At 41.3% G+C, this 18305-nt stretch overlaps 1 protein-coding gene across 1 annotated transcript in view; it reads left to right on the top strand.

Annotated features, from left to right (window-relative positions):
• The window catches only part of LOC143280888 (spectrin beta chain, non-erythrocytic 5-like), a 355560-nt gene that overhangs the window by 253151 nt on the left and 84104 nt on the right, over positions 1 to 18305 (top strand). Inside the window, exons 42-51 of the mRNA XM_076585640.1 lie at positions 1889 to 2002; positions 3937 to 4119; positions 5634 to 5779; positions 7042 to 7156; positions 9453 to 9563; positions 11066 to 11245; positions 11984 to 12187; positions 12799 to 12948; positions 15833 to 15937; positions 17029 to 17123. Coding sequence (XP_076441755.1) covers positions 1889 to 2002; positions 3937 to 4119; positions 5634 to 5779; positions 7042 to 7156; positions 9453 to 9563; positions 11066 to 11245; positions 11984 to 12187; positions 12799 to 12948; positions 15833 to 15937; positions 17029 to 17123 — 1403 coding nt within the window. The remainder of the gene's footprint in view (positions 1 to 1888; positions 2003 to 3936; positions 4120 to 5633; positions 5780 to 7041; positions 7157 to 9452; positions 9564 to 11065; positions 11246 to 11983; positions 12188 to 12798; positions 12949 to 15832; positions 15938 to 17028; positions 17124 to 18305) is intronic.

The raw sequence follows: 18305 nt of genomic DNA, 5'->3' as shown, positions 1-18305 counted from the left end.
AGTTGGTCCTTAACTTTTTTTGTGAATTTTGTAAGATGCTGATTTGAGCATTCTTGTGCTGAGTTGTTAACATGGGCTTCATTCTTTACATAGTTATTTTCATTGGTGCATTGCTGATTTGAGCATTGTTGCACAACGCTGAGTAACATGGCTTCATTCTTTACATAGTTATTTTCATGAATACATTGCTTCTTACAAACCATGGTATTTAACCCTTAAACAGCCCCTGTGTGGCTGGTTGGGCTATAAAAAAACCAACATGATTTGATTTATTACAAACCTTTGTTTTTTAATATCTGTTTTCTGCATGAGCTGCAAAGGAACTGTAGTTGAGTAAAATACAGCCAAGAACCTATCTTGAGAATGAATTGCATATGCACAAATAATGGTTAATGGTTTTCAAACAGCATCTTCTGTTTTGTTTTTGGTTGTGAGTATGTACTGTTTGTTGACTTGGCTGCATATCTGGTCTGTCACACAGAAACAATGAATCCAAACATTACATAAATACCACTTAAAATTGTTTTTTCACAGTGGAATGGGTTGATGGATGCCCAGCAAACAACACTGACTGTTTTGATGAGATTTTCAATCATAAAACCAAAATAACTGCTTGGGCACACACATTTTACAGGATCTACTATATTCCCATGCATTTCATGTTGTTCAGTGTTTTAAGCGCGTTGGGGTTACGCTGCTGGTCAGGCATCTGCTTAGCAGATGTGGTGTAGCACATATGGGTTTGTCTGAACACTGTGACACCTCTTTGAGTAGCTGAACTGAACTGAACTGAGCATTCAGTGTTGTAGTTTTCACTTCTTCCCCATGTCTATTCCCTAAAACCTAGAGTGAACTCTGAAGGCTTGACCAGTGTGTTGGGTTTATGTGTAGGTCAGGCATTTGCTTTTTTCTTTAACTCATTAGGGACGACAAGTTTTCTCCCTTGTTTTTCCCCCATTTGTAAAGGTTTGGGGAAAAAAAATACAAAAAATACAAAACACAGAGTAAGAAAATGAAACTTGCAGACATGGTTTATTATGTGTTGGGCTATTATTTAAAAAAAAATATCAAATTTCTCATCTTATTTTTACAGTTTTGCCATTATGTAGAAAATAATGCCAATTTTTCACCCCGAATCACCATACCCATGCTCACTTTTTGCACTTAATTCACTTTCTTCTTCATCATTGTCCACCTCTTCAATGTCCGACCCTTCAGTTTGTAGCATTTCAAGTACTTCGGCAACGCTAAAATGTTGCTGTTGCTGCCTTGTTTGCTCCACAACATTTTGAGAAGAACCCACTTTGCTAACAGGCTGGCATGCGAGCAGATGACCGGTCAGTGACTTTGTCAGTGTGTGTGCAAGATGGGCCACACATGACAGGCTGGCCAATCATACCATTTGGTTGTGTAGTGACCCAGAATAGCGCACTCTGCTTGGCTAATCACAAAATCACATGTACAGCGAGTGATGGATTTTTATTTCTTGAAAATGCTGTTTCATTCCGTCATCCGAATCAGAATACATTTTATGTAGGAATGCTCATGCATTCCTTCATCCGAAGAGAGTTAAAAAAAAAAAAAAAATTGTAACACAGACGAAGTGGAACATTTAGGGACCAGTCCAAACACTTTGACACTTCCCAGAAAACTGAACTTAAATGAACTTTCCCATGTCTTCCCCTAGAACGTAGAGTAAACTGTCATGGCCTGACCATTGTGTTGCGTTTATGTGCACGTCAGGCATTCACTTTAAAAAAAAAACAACAAAAAAACTCATAACACAGATGTGGTGGAACATTATGAAGACCAGTCCAAACACTTTGACACCTACCTGAAAACTGAACCGAAGTGAACTTGCTGATGAAAGTGCCGCCTCTTTTCCCAGGTGTTGGAGACGGACATACAGACCTACCAGGGCATCACCAACAGTCTGGCCAAGGAATCGTCGCGTCTCTTCAAGCTGGGCTATTCCGACCCTGCCACCCTGAAGAAGGCTCAGGTAAAACGACGGAGGATAACATTGTGCATACAGTGTTGAAAATGTGTTTGCTTATGCCTTCATGTTCCTGTTATAGCATGACGTGATTCTTGATTGTATTTCTGCTCAGACACTAAGGTTTACCCGGTGAGAGACTAATAAAGTGATATTATGTGGTATTGTATTGTAAGTAACCGAGTTTGGTCATGTAGATTTCGCAGTGTACAATATTTTTTAAGTCAGCGGTTGTTTAAAAAAAAAAAAAAATCCATCCATAGTAATAATCCTATGGAGATATATTCAGACGTAAGACCATGTGACATGGTGGTCAAAGCTTTGAACCTTCAGTCTGAGGGTCTGGGGGTCTAAATCCCAGTCACACTGACTGCTGTGTTAAGGGTGGAGAACCTGAACCTGAACCCCCTTTGTGGGTACACACATGCGGAAGATCAAACGCGCACATTAAAGATCCTGTACATACCAGTCATGTGTACCCAAGGTAAAAGTCGTCATGCACAAACAGCCCACTGATACATGATGTCAGTGAATGTGGGAACTGCAGCCCACGAATGCAGAAGAAGAATCCAGGGATTTTGGTCAGGAAACGCAAGCAACATTCTCTACATCATAATTATCTGTAAAGTTGATGATAATCAACAACCATCTATCTGAAGATCTAGTCATCAACCCCATCCACATGTAATATGCAGCTTCTGTTCAAACGTGTGTGTGTGTGTGTGCAGCTTCTGTTCAAACGTGTGTGTGTGTGTGAGAGAGAGAGAGAGAGTGTGTGTCTGTGTGCGTGTGTGTGTGTGTGTGTGCAGTGCGTGCATGTGTGAGTATGCACAAGTTTTTATATTGATATGCACTTGTATGTATCCTAATTTCTACTGTATCTGTGTTTGTGTATGATTTTCGATTTTTGTTCATATCTTGTTACGTACTATCCCCCCCAATATTCCTTGTGACCCCGGTACACTTGGTAATAAAGACATATTCTATTCTATTCTACAAAGGACTCTTGTCTTCTCCTCTGAGCAGATAGCTCAAGATTCTATGAACCATCAAAGTTACCTGTGTGTGATGAGTACATGGAGTTGAGTGATATACAACATGCCAGAAGAACGCATACAAGCTTCTCTGTGAAAAAGCAAAACATTTGTTAATGTTCTTATTTTATCCTGGGTGTTTTTCTTTGTGTGATGATTAATCCAATGGAGCAGAAATATCCCGTTCAGCCCAGGGCAGTTTACAGCCTTCCATGCCTTACTGATGTGGAAAAACAGCAGAAAGTATTCTGTTTTTCCTCCATATATTTTTTTTTTTTAAATTAAAATTTTTTTTTTTTTTTTAATTTTCCAAAAACATGTATATAATACAGAGAATAGTATGAAACAAACAATATAAAACGAACAGTAGCATCTTCCACTACAGAGAGAAAGATAAAGCAAAAAAAACAACAAAAAAAACAAAAACAGACTAAACAAGGCAAAACAAACCTGTAACAACAACATCAACAAATAAAAAAAAAATTTTTTTAAAAGGAAGATTTGTCCAATCATTCAATCAATCAATGTTTAAGCATTAATGATTGTAGTAATCATGACGATTTAAGATGACATTAAGAGAAATAGCCTGGACCAGTTGTAACATAGCAACAGCATCAATTATGTCAACTATTACAGTAATGGTATCTGTTTTTCCTCCAAATTTTGCGTGGGCACATCCAGTAGAACTGTAAAAGTTCACTTTTCTTCTTGCGGTTCATGCATATGTAGTTACATGAAAACTGTTTTTAAAGTGACAAATTTTGACACCAGGGCAATGCTCATGTGCAGGCCTTAATGACTTAAGTATCTTGTTTTTTTCGTTTTTTTCTTTCTTTTTTTTTTTTTTTTTTTTTTAAAGAGAGAAGCCTATCTTCAGAGCACTCACTGTATGCTTTTTGCCATCAGGACAATCTGCAGGACAACCTGAACAAACTGAAGCGTCTGGCCGCTGAGCGCACACGTAACCTGGAAAGAACCAAGCGACTGCACGCCTACATGAGAGAGAGCGAGGACTTTGAGAACTGGATCAACGAGCAGATGGCTCATGCCTGCTCTGAGGAGTACGGTCAGGACTATGAACATCTGCAGGTGTGTGGTTTGTTTGGATTTTTCATGTGCAGCTAACGACTGACATTTGGAATAGTGTGGAATAGGTATGGACTATGAACATCTGCAGGTGTGGTTTGTTTGGGTCATTATGTGGAGTGATGGTCTAGAGGTAATGCGTCCACCTAGGAAGCGAGAGAATCTGAGCGCGCTGGTTCGAATCACGGCTCAACCACCAATATTTTCTTCTCCTCCACTAGACCTTGAGTGGTGGTCTGGACGCTAGTAATTTGAATGAGATGATAAACCGAGGTCTCATGTGCAGCATGCACTTAGCGCACGTAAAAGAACCCATGGCAACAAAAGGGTTGTTCCAGGCAAAATTCTGTAGAAAAATCCACTGCGATAGGAGAAACAAATAAAACTGCACGCAGGAAAAAATATTAAAAAATGGGTGGCGCTGTAGTGTAGCAACGCGCTCTCCCTGGGGAGAGCAGCCCGAATTTCACACAGAGAAATCTGTTGTGATAAAAAGAAATACAAATACAAATACAAATCGTGTGCAGCTAACGGTTGACATTTGGAGTAGTGTTGGGCTGTTGTTTGCTGCGTGAACATCACTTTTCATATGGAGCTTGTTTGAAATAGGGTTGGTGAGAATTACTGTGATATTATGTGGAATTGGGGAGATGTTTTCCATATATACATTGTCTTTAATCCCTTGGAGCTGTGAAAAATGTGAATATCTGTTATTCTGGATGAAATGACTGAGAAAAGGAAGGTGATATCACTAACATGGTGGTCCCCACCCACCACCCTGCAGCCTTGCCATGTAAACACATGGATCAGATGTTTTCTGAGTAACTATAAAGCATGGTTGTTTTATTTATTTATTTATTTATTTATTTGTTTTTTATTATATCTGTAATTCGTTTTGGAATGAAAAATGGAAAAAAAAATGGACTACTTTTTTCTCCATCCTGTAAATGTACCACATATATAAAGGGCAGAGGTCTGATATTTTCTGTCGAGTTCATAATGCCATTGATCTGTGATTTACCTGTTGTGTGTTACAAAATGATAGAGAAAAGGAAAGTGAAAAAATAACTAAGATTAATCTTTATTAATTGCCTTTATTAACTTAATAGGTAATATTTTTGGGGTCTTTATCTTGTTTACCCTGTGAGCATGCATTTTGACGTCCTAAACTTTCTGTGTCAAACTGGTGCAATTTATAGCCATTGGATTACTTACTTACTTAGACTCTCAGACCCCGTGGAGTATGGGCCATCAGTGACATTTCTCCACCAAACTCAACTCTGGGCTGTCCTGTCTGCATCCCTCCAGCTGGATCCTAGCCTCTTTAGCTCTGCTTCAGTGTCCTGCATTCAGCTGTTCTTAGGCCGTCCCATTGACGGCATAAACGTACGGTGTCAAACGGGTGCAATTTATAGCCGTTAGATAGCTAACATTTTTTGTTTGTTCATCCTGTAAGCAGTGTGCCTCCCGTAAGCAATGCGCCTGACCCACAAAAAGCAACTGGTGCGATGTTTCAGATCCTGCGCAACAAGTTTGACGAGTTCAAGCGAGGGGTGGACGCGGGCACGGAGCGGTTCAACGCCTGTGAGCGGATGGCCGGGTACCTGCTGGAGGACAGGGGCACGCACACCGCCCAGGTCCAGGAGAGGCAGGAACAGCTGAGGTCTGTCCGCTTCACTCCCCCTTCCCTTCTGTCTGTCCGTCCCACAGTCCCCCCCCCCCCAAACCCCCCCCCCCACACACACACACCCAACCCCCTCAGTCTGTTTCTGTCTGTTCCACAGCCCTGCCCTGTCTGTTTCGGTCTGTTCCACAGCCCTGCCCTGTCTGTTTCGGTCTGTTCCACAATCTCTCCATGTCTGTTTCTGTGTCACCCACTCACTCTTTCTCTCTATTAATCGATCACATCTTTTTGTGTGTGTGTGTGTGAAGAGCGATCGAATTGCCCCTTTGTATCCCCCACCCCTTTGTGTATGGGCCGGTGGCCTTCACAATTAAACCTGTGTCAGTGTCAGTGTCAGTGTCTCTATTAATCGATCATTCAGTCTGTCATTTAAATCATCATAATGTCTGAAACATGCATTGTACAGAAATTTGCCTTCAGGCTCGTCATATAAGAAAAAAAGTGAAAACCTATTTTGGAAAGAATAATTCTAAAGAATAATAACAGTTGTTCCATCATAGAAACAAGTCACATTCAGTGCCAGCTGTTACTGTATGTAAGTGTATGTGGCAGACTCTTTTTGTCTTTGTCACCCTTTGGCTGTTTCTCAGTTCAACAGCAGGATTCTGTTGGTAGACACAATTCCCAAATATGACAAAACTTACATTTTTATTCATTCAGAACAGCATTCATTCCCTTATATCAGTATGTAATATATTAATTACTTATATCTTCCTTTTGAAACAGCCCACAAAACCACCTAAACTGAGGTGGTTTTTTTTGTTTTTGTGTGTGTGTGTGTGTGTGTGTGTGTGTGCATTTGCATCTGTGGCAGGGAAAGATACGCAATGCGATTTGGTTGACTGCAGTGGAGGTGCATGAGAATTCAGTAATCTGTGTATTTGTACATAACTATTTCCCTTTTGGTTTTTATTTTTATTTTCACTCACAAAGGCATGTTTGGTTACGTTGCTGGTCAGGCATCTGCTTAGTAGATGTGGTGTAGCGTACATCGATTTGTTCAAATGCAGTGACACCTCCTTGAGTAACTGGACTCAAATGAACTGTTTGGTGCCTTCAGGTTTATCTTTTTATTTTTCATTTGTTTTATTTGTTTGTGTTTTTTTATGCTGGACACATGCTACTGCCAAAAAAGCAAATCTCTGTTCCGAAGTATAGACAATAAAGTGTGTGTGTTGGTATTCATGTCGCTCACTTGGGTATGCATATACCCCAACTTGGTGTGTGCATTCTGTGCACAGAGATGCCTGGAACACCTTGCTGGAGCAGATCGACAACCGTGATCAGAAACTGCAAGGAGCGGAGGAGATCCATCGCTTCAACAGGGATGTGGAGGATGCTCTGACCAGGATACAGGTAACAGAGGACAGGGAAAGAGAGGAGATAAGGGTGTTACTGTAATGTATAGGGGTGTGTGTGTGTGTGAGTGTATGTGTGTGTGTGGGTAAGTGAGTGTGCGTGTGTCTGTCTGTGTGAGTGTGTGTGTGTGTGTGCGTGTGTGACTGTGTCTGTGTGAGTGTGTGTGTGTGACTGTGTCTGTGTGAGTGTGTGTGTGTCTGTGTGAGTGTGTGCGTGTGTGACTGTGTCTGTGTTCGTGTGTGTGTGTGTGTGTGTGTGTGACTGTGTCTTTGTGAGTGTGTGACTGTGTCTGTGTGAGTGTGTGTGTGTGTGACTGTGTCTTTGTGAGTGTGTGACTGTGTCTGTGTGTGCGTGTGCGTCTGTGTGAGTGTGTGTGTGTGTGACTGTGTCTTTGTGAGTGTGTGACTGTGTCTGTGTGAGTGTGTGTGTGTGTGTGCGTGTGTGACTGTGTCTGTGTGAGTGTGTGTGTGTGTGACTTTGTGAGTGTGTGACTGTGTCTGTGTGAGTGTGTGTGTGTGTGTGTGTGACTGTGTCTGTCTGAGTGTGTGTGTGTGTGTGTGTGTGTGTGTGCATGTGCGTAAATTGATAAATAGATAGTGTAATACATAGTCTTTGAATATGTGCAGGTGTATAATGTTTTATTGTAAAGCGCTTTGAGCTCCCTCTTAGACAGGAAAGTGCTCAGCAAGTATCCGTTATTATCATTATTTTGAAAACTGTAAGATATGTGTATCTTTTTTTTCTTCTTTTTTTTTCAAATTTGGAAAAAAATGTATTGATGGTTTGTACATAAGGTATGTGTACGCAGGTACATTTTCTGCAAGACATGGTTGTTAATCAAGTACTTGACTTTGTAGAAGAAACCAGTGGACACTGCCTTTGATGTTGAACCAGACATGCATAAGACAGTAGCAGACATGTTCAGATGTTGTATCAGCGTTGAACGTCTGCCGAACTCTGTTCGCCTTGCATTAGATTTTTTTTTTTAATTACACATACTTAACCGTGACCCAACTAGTGCAGACTCCGGCAGGGGTCTGACATTCCTGTCCTCAGCCTTGCATTAGATTTTTTAAAAAAAATTTTTATTGCAGCTCCAAAAGCACATTTATTTGAAAGAATTACCACTTTTAATCCTAGCAGCTTATTTTGCTTTATTTGTTATTATTATAATTGTTATTATGATTATTGTGATTATTTTTATTATTTTTGTCATTATTATTGTTGTTGTTGTTGGATCATAAAGAGAGGTTGCTACTTGTTTACTTTGCTCATGTGACAGTCCTTAGAGGTGCACACTTATTGAGACAGGTCCTTTTTTTATATAATCTTTTGCATCATAGATGCATTAATGTATTATCAGTTCACAATAATTCACACATGCATGCACTCAACCAGACATTCATCCTCATTCAATATCGCTTATAGTGATTAAACTAAAGAACAAACACTCACTCTCTAACCATCATGCACACACTATCAAAACATATCACCACACTGTGGAGTGATGGCCAAGAGGTAACGCATCCGCCTAGGAAGCACGAGAATCTGAGTGTGCTGGTTCGAATCATGGCTCAGCCGCCGATATTTTCTCCCCCTCCACTAGACCTTGAGTGGTGGTCTGGATGCTAGTCATTCGGATGAGACGTTAAACCGAGGTCCCGTGTGCAGCATGCACTTAGCCCACGTAAAAGAACCCACGGCAACAAAAGGGTTGTTCCTAGCAAAATTCTGTAGAAAAATCCACTTCGATAGGAAAAACAAATAAAACTGCATGCAGGAAAAAATACAAAAAAAACCCGGGTGGCGCTGTAGTGTAGCGACGTGCTGTCCCTGGGGAGAGCAGCCGGAATTTCACACAGAGAAATTTGTTGTGATAAAAAGAAATACAAATACAAAATACTTTGATTATGCCTGTCTGTGTCAGTATGTGTGTGTGTGTGCGTATGTGCATGCGTTCGTGTGTTTGCGTGTGTGTGTGTGTGTGTGATGATCTGTGACTGTGTGTGTGGTAGTGTTGTGTATCTCTCTATCTCTCTGTGTCACCCCTATCTCGATTTTTACACACACACACACACATACACACACACATACACACACACACACACACACACACACACACACACACACACACACACACACACACACTTGCTGGATTTCTGGATGACGATATGGCTTTGTGCATGTACATTTTTTCCCCTTTGAAACATGTAGCAGGGTTTAGTGATAGTTCCATAGGATATATTTAAGTAGTCTGTCCACGTGACCGGTGTGTGAACTGTGTGGTGTGCAGGAAAAGTCCTCCAGTATTCCTGACGATTTGGGACGTGACTTCAACACCACGTCTTCCTACCTGAAGCGACACGAGGCCTTTGAAAATGAACTGGTGGCACTTGAAGCTCAGGTATTTAACCCTTTCACTGTCAGTGTCACATTTCAGCACCAGCCAGCCAGTTTAGAGCACCCATGCCACTGAAATGCGACCAGATCATGGGTCTGTTGTCTATGAACCTAATGCTCTTAATTTTCAGTGGTAGGATAGGCCCAGTTTTCTACACATCACAGCTATTCTTAAAGTAGACACCGTCTTTTCTGTGGTTGTAGCACAAGGAAATTTTGCACTCTAAATTGACTGGCAATGAAAGGGTTAAAAAAAAGAAAAAAAGAATGATAGGTTTAATTTTCCTGCCAAAAAAAAAAAAAAAAAAGGAAAAGAAAATTCATTTAGGTATTAACCAAAATAATCAGTTGCAGATTTTCCTTCCCCAAAAATAGAGTAAGATTCATTTAGTTTTTAACACAACAAAAAAAAACAACAACTATACATTTTAATCTTCCTATTGAAAAAAAGGAAACAAAAATTCATTTTGACTACATTTTGGGCTTTCCTTTTCTTGGCGCACATGTATGTATGCTTGCAGCTTTGTGATTTTTCGAGAAAATGTCTATGCATAGACTTCCAATCTGAAAGTGTACAACTAGTTGATAGTACAAGTAACACATACTACTAAACAAACTATATCACTTAACAAATGCATACATAAACATGTACAAACCTGATAATAAACATGCATTTCCATACACATGCACACACGCGCGCGCACACTCACACACACACACACACACACACACACACCACACACACACCGCAACAAAGATATAAATATTTTTGACACAGTCAAAAAAAAGCAAAAAAAACCCAGCAAATTACTGTCAGACAGAATATCTTAATACATTTTTCAAATCCACAACAACAAAATACAGTTAGTTGGGTGGGGGGAAAGGGTTTGTTTTTATGCATCGAAATAGCACTCCTAAAGATTAGTCAAGTGTTTCTAAGAATAGAAATTTCACTAAAAGATATGTGGAAGAAATAGTGTTGGTAAAGAAAGTTGAAGAGTAGGAGAGTGTTGGTAGAGGGTTTGTTTTTATGCACGAAATAGCACTCCTAAAGATTAGTCAAGTGTTTCTAAGAATAGAAATTTCACTAAAAAGATATGTGGAAGAAATAGTGTTGGTAAAGAAAGTTGAAGAGTAGGAGAGTGTTGGTAGAGGGTTTGTTTTTATGCACGAAATAGCACTCCTAAAGATTAGTCAAGTGTTTCTAAGAATAGAAATTTCACTAAAATTAATGTGGAAGAAATAGTGTTGGTGAAGAAAGTTGAAGAATAGGAGAGTGTTGGTAAAGCTTTGCGAAGAGTAGCTGAGTCACTGTCACTCGATCAGTTCGCTGTCATGTGGCACGTACTCTTCTCCGCTGTCACCGTCAGCAGCAAAATCATTTTCCGCCATCTGACTTTTAATTAGACTTGCAGCTTGCTGTCCCTTATATCATGGTCTAAAGCAAGACTGCAGGTTGCAATCTGAGCTGGTTGAAGAACTCACACCAACATTTTCCGTGACCAGATCCAAGTGCTGAAGGACGATGGAGAGCGCCTGCAGGCTTCCTACCCTGGGGAGAACGCTGAGCAGATCGGAGATCTGCAGGCAGCTGTGCTCCACGACTGGAGCCAACTGCTGGACAAGGCCGAGTCTAGGAAGGCGGCTTTGTTGGATGCTGCGGATCTCCACAGGTTTAACGCTGATGTATGTATTGATAATTACGTACGTTGTTTAACCCATGCAGCATTGGTTTTCCGATCAGATTTTGTTGGTGTCTGTGTTGTTTTTTTTTACTTTTAGATGATTGAAAGTGACCAGAGATTAATTGGATTACGCTGCTGGTCAGGCTTCTGCGTAGCAGATGTGGTGTAGCTTATAGGGATTTGTCCGAATGCTGCGAGTAATGCTTGAGTAACTGAACGGAACGGAACTGTCAAGCTGATAATGCTTGCTTCATGAGAAGCATTCTTTTTTTTTTTTAATGAATTATATTTGTGATATATTTCTGAGTGCATATAGTTTGCCCGTTCTCTTTTACAAATCTCTTAGCTTTCTTTCATAAATCAGAAATTATGTTGTGATTATGGTATTTGTTCTCACTTAAAACTCAGCCAGCGCCCCCTATCTATGAGCACTCTCAGCTTCCTTATTCTCCAACACCACCCATGTCAGCTCACTTTGGATGTTTGAAGAGTGGGAAAGGGAGAGAGAGTGTGTTGTGGGGGGTGTGGGGGGGAGAAAGAGTGGTCATGGATGATTTATGTGATTTGAAATATTTTTCTTTAATGTAAAGTGCCCTGAGCTCTTAGAGAGAAAGGGCGCTATATAAATGTATATTATTATAATTATTATTCTTAAAATCTCTTAGCTTTCTTTCATAAATTGAAAATAATGTCGTTATTGTGGGTGCAATCACTGTGTTCACCATTTTATTCTGTACAGGTTTGGGATCTGTTGAGTTGGGCCAAGGAGGTGGAGCGGGAAATGGCCGCCGACAAGGTGGTCAGAGACGTCAGCGGTGCTGACTTGCTGCGCACACGGCATGAAGAGATCCGAGCGGAGATTGAGGCCCGTCAGGATACTTTCGATTCTGTTATCAGCACTGGAAACACCCTGATTGAAAACAAGCACTACGCTTCAGAAGAGGTGATTGCCATGTACCAGCTTATGTTGGCAAAGATTTTTTTAAGAGTTTCTAGTTTCACAAGCTTTGAGTGATGCGTACTCACATGAAGTAAAGATTAATGGGTGCCCGAAAGAAGTAGTTAAAGCATAGATTTGCGAAGATTTCCCATCTTTATAAACTTGACCAATAGATAATTGCAAGAAATAGTGTTCATGAAGAGTTGTGAAGTGTTTTCAGCACATAAATTTCACTAAAAGCTACCTGCAAGAAATAGTATTGGTAAAGATTTGTGAAGAATAGCTGAGTATACTAACTTCACTTATAGGTAACTGCAAGAAGTCGTGTTCTTGGTGTTGCTAGTGTTTGTTGAGTTCCCAGTATCGAAAAAGAGATATCCACCCGAAGTAATTTATTTTGATAAAATGACTAAAATCTTTCAACTGTCTGTACTGGAACATTTGTATGTCAGATAGATAACATATTTTCATTTTCACTGTGTGCACATGAATCAAAATGTGCTCAAGAGAAAGAAAGGGAGAAATTTAACGTGAATTGGATCGAAAGGGTACAATTGTTGCCATTGTCCATCCACACCCCTACAACAAATTGCACATGGAACTGCACATTTCAGATCAAAGGCAAAGTGGGAGAGGTGGAGGCCACACGAGAGAGGCTGCTGAAGACGTGGGCAGATCGCAAGAACTATTACGATCAAGTCTTTGACCTGCAGATTTTCCTGAGAGACACGGAACAGCTCAACACCATCAGCACTTCACAGGAGGTTTGTGTTCCACAGTGGCCCTAGCTTCTTCACAAGCAAAGGCTGTTCAGAGCCGCAGAATGCATCCTTTGTCATTGAGACAACGATCACACAGACAGCCTTGCTCTTGACGGTTTAAATTATGACCATTCCTTTTACCTGTGGTTTTCATTGCCGTTGTTCTTGGATGAGCTGCCATTATACTTTAACCTTCATCTAATAATTTGTATCCTGTGAAACATGGTATCTTTTGATTGTGTTCATTTAAATTCTGTCTTCCACTGGATAGCGCTTTGTTCTGCTGTTTAAGATTGTTATGTCTGTTTATCTGCTTTGTTGAAGATATAACCACGGTTTTAACTCGATTTCCTGCTTCCTTAAAATCCAATTTTAGCAGTTTTATATTTGTAGTGAGGAATCCTTCTTCTTCATCTTCTTCCTGTAATATCCATTGGTCGTCGCCGACCTTTACTGACATTTAGGGGACCACACAGCGCTTCTTGAGTGGGTGGAAAAAGGGACAGAGAGAGAGAAAGCCTAATATATTTAAAAAAAAAGGGGGGGGGTGTTAAACCCCCCCTCCCCACCCCAACCCCAGGGGTGCCTATTCCGGCACTTCACAAATTGTTGTAACCGGTGTTAGAGGTTTTATCATAACATGGAATAAAATGTTAAAGTGGGCACAAACAAAGCCTGCCTGATTCAGTATCATGGAGTGATGGCCTAGAGGTAAAGCATCCGCCTAGGAAGCGAGAGAATCTGAGCACACTGGTTTGAATCACACCAGCAGTCGCCAGAATTTTCTCCCCCTCCACTAGATGAGTGGTGGTCTGGACGCTAGTCATTCGGACGAGACGATAAACCAAGGTCCTGCGTGCAGCATGAAATTAGTGCACGTAAAAGAACCCACGGCAACAAAAGGGTTGTCCCCGGCGAAATTCTGTAGAAAAATCCACTTCAATTGAAAAACAAATAAAATCGCAGACAGAAAAAAAAAGAAGAAAAAAAATGTGGTGCTGTCAGTGTAGCCACGCGCTCTCCCTGGGGAGAGCAGCCCAAATTTCACACAGAGAAATCTGTTGTGACAAAAAGAGTAATACAAATACAAATTCAGTAGCATACAGGAGAGACAGGCGGTTTTAGTGGATAAAACTGGCACCTGTTTAACTCACTCAGTACTGCCAGTCCTCTCTTCTCCTCTACACAGACCCCTCGGATGTCCAGTGGGTGTCTGAATGACCCAACCTTTAGCTTCCGTCGTCAGAATTGTGGTATCTTTGTCAACATTCACCTCTTCAGTATAAGAGCCTTCTACTTGCAATATTTTGATGGTGGTAATTGGGGTGAAACGCTGTTAACGTCGTCTCTTTCGCCGTTCGTATGGAGAGAGTTAACGGGTGATAGTTGTGGACTGGTGGCCTAGTGGTAATACGTCCACCTAGGAGGTGAGAGAATATGAATGTATGGAACTGAATCCCACACTTTTGAATACTTTTCTCCCCTTCCCACTAGACGTTAAGTGGTGGTCTGGATGCTAGTCATTCGGATGAGATGATGAACTTCGGTCACATTTGTAACATGCACTCAGTGCACATGAAAGTACCCATGGCAACATGAGAGTTGCCTCAGGCAAAATTGGGTCGTGATGTCTGCACTAATATCTACCTGAAGATCTAGTCATCAACCCCGTCTGCGTGTAATATGCAGCTTCTGTTCAAATGTGTGTGTGTGTGTGTGTGAGAGAGAGAGAGAGAGAGTTTGTGTGTGTGTGAGTGTGTGCGCACGTGCATGTGTGTTTGTGTTTGTGTGCAGTGCTTGCATGTGTGAGTATGTACAAGTTTTTATATCGATATGCACTTGTATGCGTCCTAATTTCTACTGTATCTGTGTTTGTGTATGATTTTCGATTTATGTTTGTATCTTGTTATGTATTATCCCCCACAATATTCCTTGTGACCCTGGTACACTTGGTGATAAAGACATATTCTATTCTATTCTGTTTACCTGTGTGTGTATGACTGAGGCCTGACTGCATGACACAGGAAACAAATGAGTGCCTAAAGTCAGATGTCAGTCAGCTTTACCCAGGTAGGCAGCATGTTGTACAAGTGACTGTGTTTGTAAAGTGTTTAGAGCTTGGTATCTGACCGAGGGCCGGTGCTACATAAGTGTCAATATCAATTGATAAATCCTGTATTTGCAGGTGTCTGACCTAGGGTAGGTGCTACATAGGTGTCAGTATCAATTGATAAATCCTGCATTTGCAGGTGTCTGACTGAGGGTAGGTGCTACATAGGTGTCAACATCAATCAGTCAGTCCTGTATTTGCAGGTATCTGACCTAGGGTAGGTGCTACATAGGTGTCAACATCAATCAGTCAGTCCTGTATTTGCAGGTATCTGACCTAGGGTAGGTGCTACGTAGGTGTCAACATCAATCAGTCCTGTATTTGCAGGTATCTGACCTAGGGTAGGTGCTACATAGGTGTCAATATCAATCAGTCAGTCCTGTATTTGCAGGTATCTGACCGAGGGTAGGCGCTATATAGCTTGTAAGTGTCAATATCAATCAATCAGTCCTGTATTTGCAGGTATCAGACCTAGGGTAGGTACTACATAAGTGTCAATATCAATCAATCAGTCATGTATTTGCAGGTATCAGACCTAGGGTAGGTGCTACATAGGTGTCAACATCAATCAGTCAGTCCTGTATTTGCAGGTATCCGACCTAGGGTAGGTGCTACATAGGTGTCAACATCAATCAGTCAGTCCTGCATTTGCAGGTATCTGACCTAGGGTAGGTGCTACATAGGTGTCAATATCAATCAGCCTGTATTTGCAGGTATCTGACCGAGGGTAGGTGTTATATAAGTGTCAAGATCAATCAATCAGTGCTGTATTTGCAGGCTGCACTGAACAGCACTGACTTTGGCAACACAGTGGACCAGGTGGAAACGCTGATCCGACGCCACGATGCCTTTGAAAAAGTCCTGGATGTTCAGGAAGAGAAGGTGAGCTGTGCTGGTCACTGTGACAACATTGATGGGCGGGGGTGGTTGGGGGGGCAGGGGGGGGGGGAAGGGGTAGAGATTAAATTGAAGAGTTGAAAGTACACAAGGTTCATGGAGAGTCATGAAAGTCTGGTAAAGTCCTTGGGGGGAAATGATGGAACCATTTCCAGGGCTTTAACATTCTTTGGAAAATACGTTTTGCTATCCAGGGTATGGAAATGTCTTCGAATTTTGATAAAACGGTAACCCGTGACTAGTACCATTCAACAAATAGCTAAATGCATAAAAAAAAATGTGTTGGGATATTGATTAAACAGTAACTTCTGACAAATGCATAAAAAAAACCCAATCAGTTGAAAAAACAGCAACAAAAGATGGTGAAATTTGAACATTGATACCAGGATATCCGCAAGTCACTTTTGTCAGTGGTCTGGAAAAGATTTGGAAAAGTGAGGAATTTTGTTTGATTACATTTGTAGGAACCCTGAGTTTTACAGTAGACACGCAAAGGCTGACAGACAGCTTCTTTCATGCTGTCGGAAGACCATTAGGTTTTAATTTCTGCTTCCTGTGTTACCCACCTTCAATGCAAGAGAATGACTACCTCATGATGAAGCAGGATAAAGTACGTCCAGGAAAGCTGAATTTAAACCCTTCATAAAGATCTTTTTCCCAGCACATTCGCACAACAGGTAATGATATTTTAATTTGAGATTGTGGTGGATGTTGCTGTTGTATTTTATGTGCAGGGGTCATGGATTCTATACTCTTCCACTGATGATAGAACAGAATGTGTGTGTGTGTGTGTGCGTGCATGCATGCATGACCTAAGCCTGACCAAAAGACACAGGAAACCAATGATGAGCACCTGAAGGCAGCTCTGTGTCGGCTCTACCCATGCAGGCATCCTGTTTCGCAAATGACTGTATTTGTAAAGCAATTAGAGCTTGGTCTCTGACTGAGGATAGGCGCTTGTATAAGTATTCATATCAATCAATAAAAAAAACCCAAAAAAACACATTCATATCAATCAGTAAAAAAGCAGTCAAATGCACTGTTATTATTATAGTTATGATTATTATGTATGACAGCTGGCCACGCTGACAGAGCACGGGAAGCAGCTGATCAGCGACCAGCACTTTGAGGCCAAGAATGTCCAGCAGACCCTGGCTGCTGTCACAGACAGGTACGTGTCCTGCCCTGTCTTAGCTTATCACTTCATCTTCTTTGTTCTTGAGATGCAGCTCCCTAAGTTCACTCGTGTGTACACGAGCGGGCTTTTATGCATATGACCGTTTTTACCCCACCATGTAGGCAGCCATACTCAGTTTTCAGGGGTGTGCATCCTGGGTAGGTTCTTGATTCCAATAACCCACCAAACGCTGACACGCATTACAGGATCTTTAACGTGCGTGTTTGATCTTCTGCTTTATGACTTTATAAAGTGAGGAAGGTGACAGATGCTTATCTGCCATTACAGTGTCTGTGAAGGTCTTGGTTCACATGGTCTCGCCCTTCTCTTAGATTGTCTGGAAAATCAAACTAGGCATCTAGTCATTCCGATGAGACAAGAAACCCGAGGTCCCGTGTGCAGCATGCACTTGGCGCACTGAAACAGAACCCATGGCAACAAAAGGGGTGTTCCTCTGGCAGGAAATCTGTAAAAGAAATCCGCTCTGATAGGTACACAGACGTACATGCATGCACTCAGGGCCTGACTAGCACATTGGGTTGGGTTGTGCTGCTGGTCAGGCGTTTGCCTGGCAGATTTGGTGTGGTTTATATTTGGATTTGATGGAATGTAGTGATGCCTGAGAAACTGACACTTAAGCTCGGTTGAATTCTGTGAATGTTTTTGTTGTGCGTACATATGCTACTGGCAAATTTATGTGTGTATTACATATGTGTTTGTGCACTAATAGTAGGTTCTGTTTTCTCACATCTAGAATAGAATAGAATAGAATATGTCTTTATTACCAAGTGTACCGGGGTCACAAGGAATATTGGGGGGGATAGTACATAGCAAGGTACGAACATAAATTGAAAATCATACACAAACACAGATACAGTAGAAATTAGGATACATACAAGTGCATATCAATATAAAAACTTGTGCATACTCACACATGCACGCACTGCACACACATACACACACACACACATGCGTGCACGCGCGCGCACATGCACATGCACATGCACACGCACACCCAAACACACACACATGCACACACACACGTTTGAACAGAAGCCGCATATTAAATGTGGATGGGGCTGATGACTAGATCTTGAGGTAGATGGTTGTTGATTGCACAGTTGTAGTTATCAGACTGGATTTGTTCAAGAGACAGGGCATTGACTGCTTTTGGGG

Source organism: Babylonia areolata, chromosome 4 (assembly GCF_041734735.1).
Source record: "Babylonia areolata isolate BAREFJ2019XMU chromosome 4, ASM4173473v1, whole genome shotgun sequence".
Taxonomy (NCBI): Eukaryota; Metazoa; Mollusca; class Gastropoda; order Neogastropoda; family Buccinidae; genus Babylonia; species Babylonia areolata.
The sequence above is the reverse complement of the archived record's forward strand: the minus strand, read 5'-3'. Positions and strand labels throughout refer to the sequence as shown.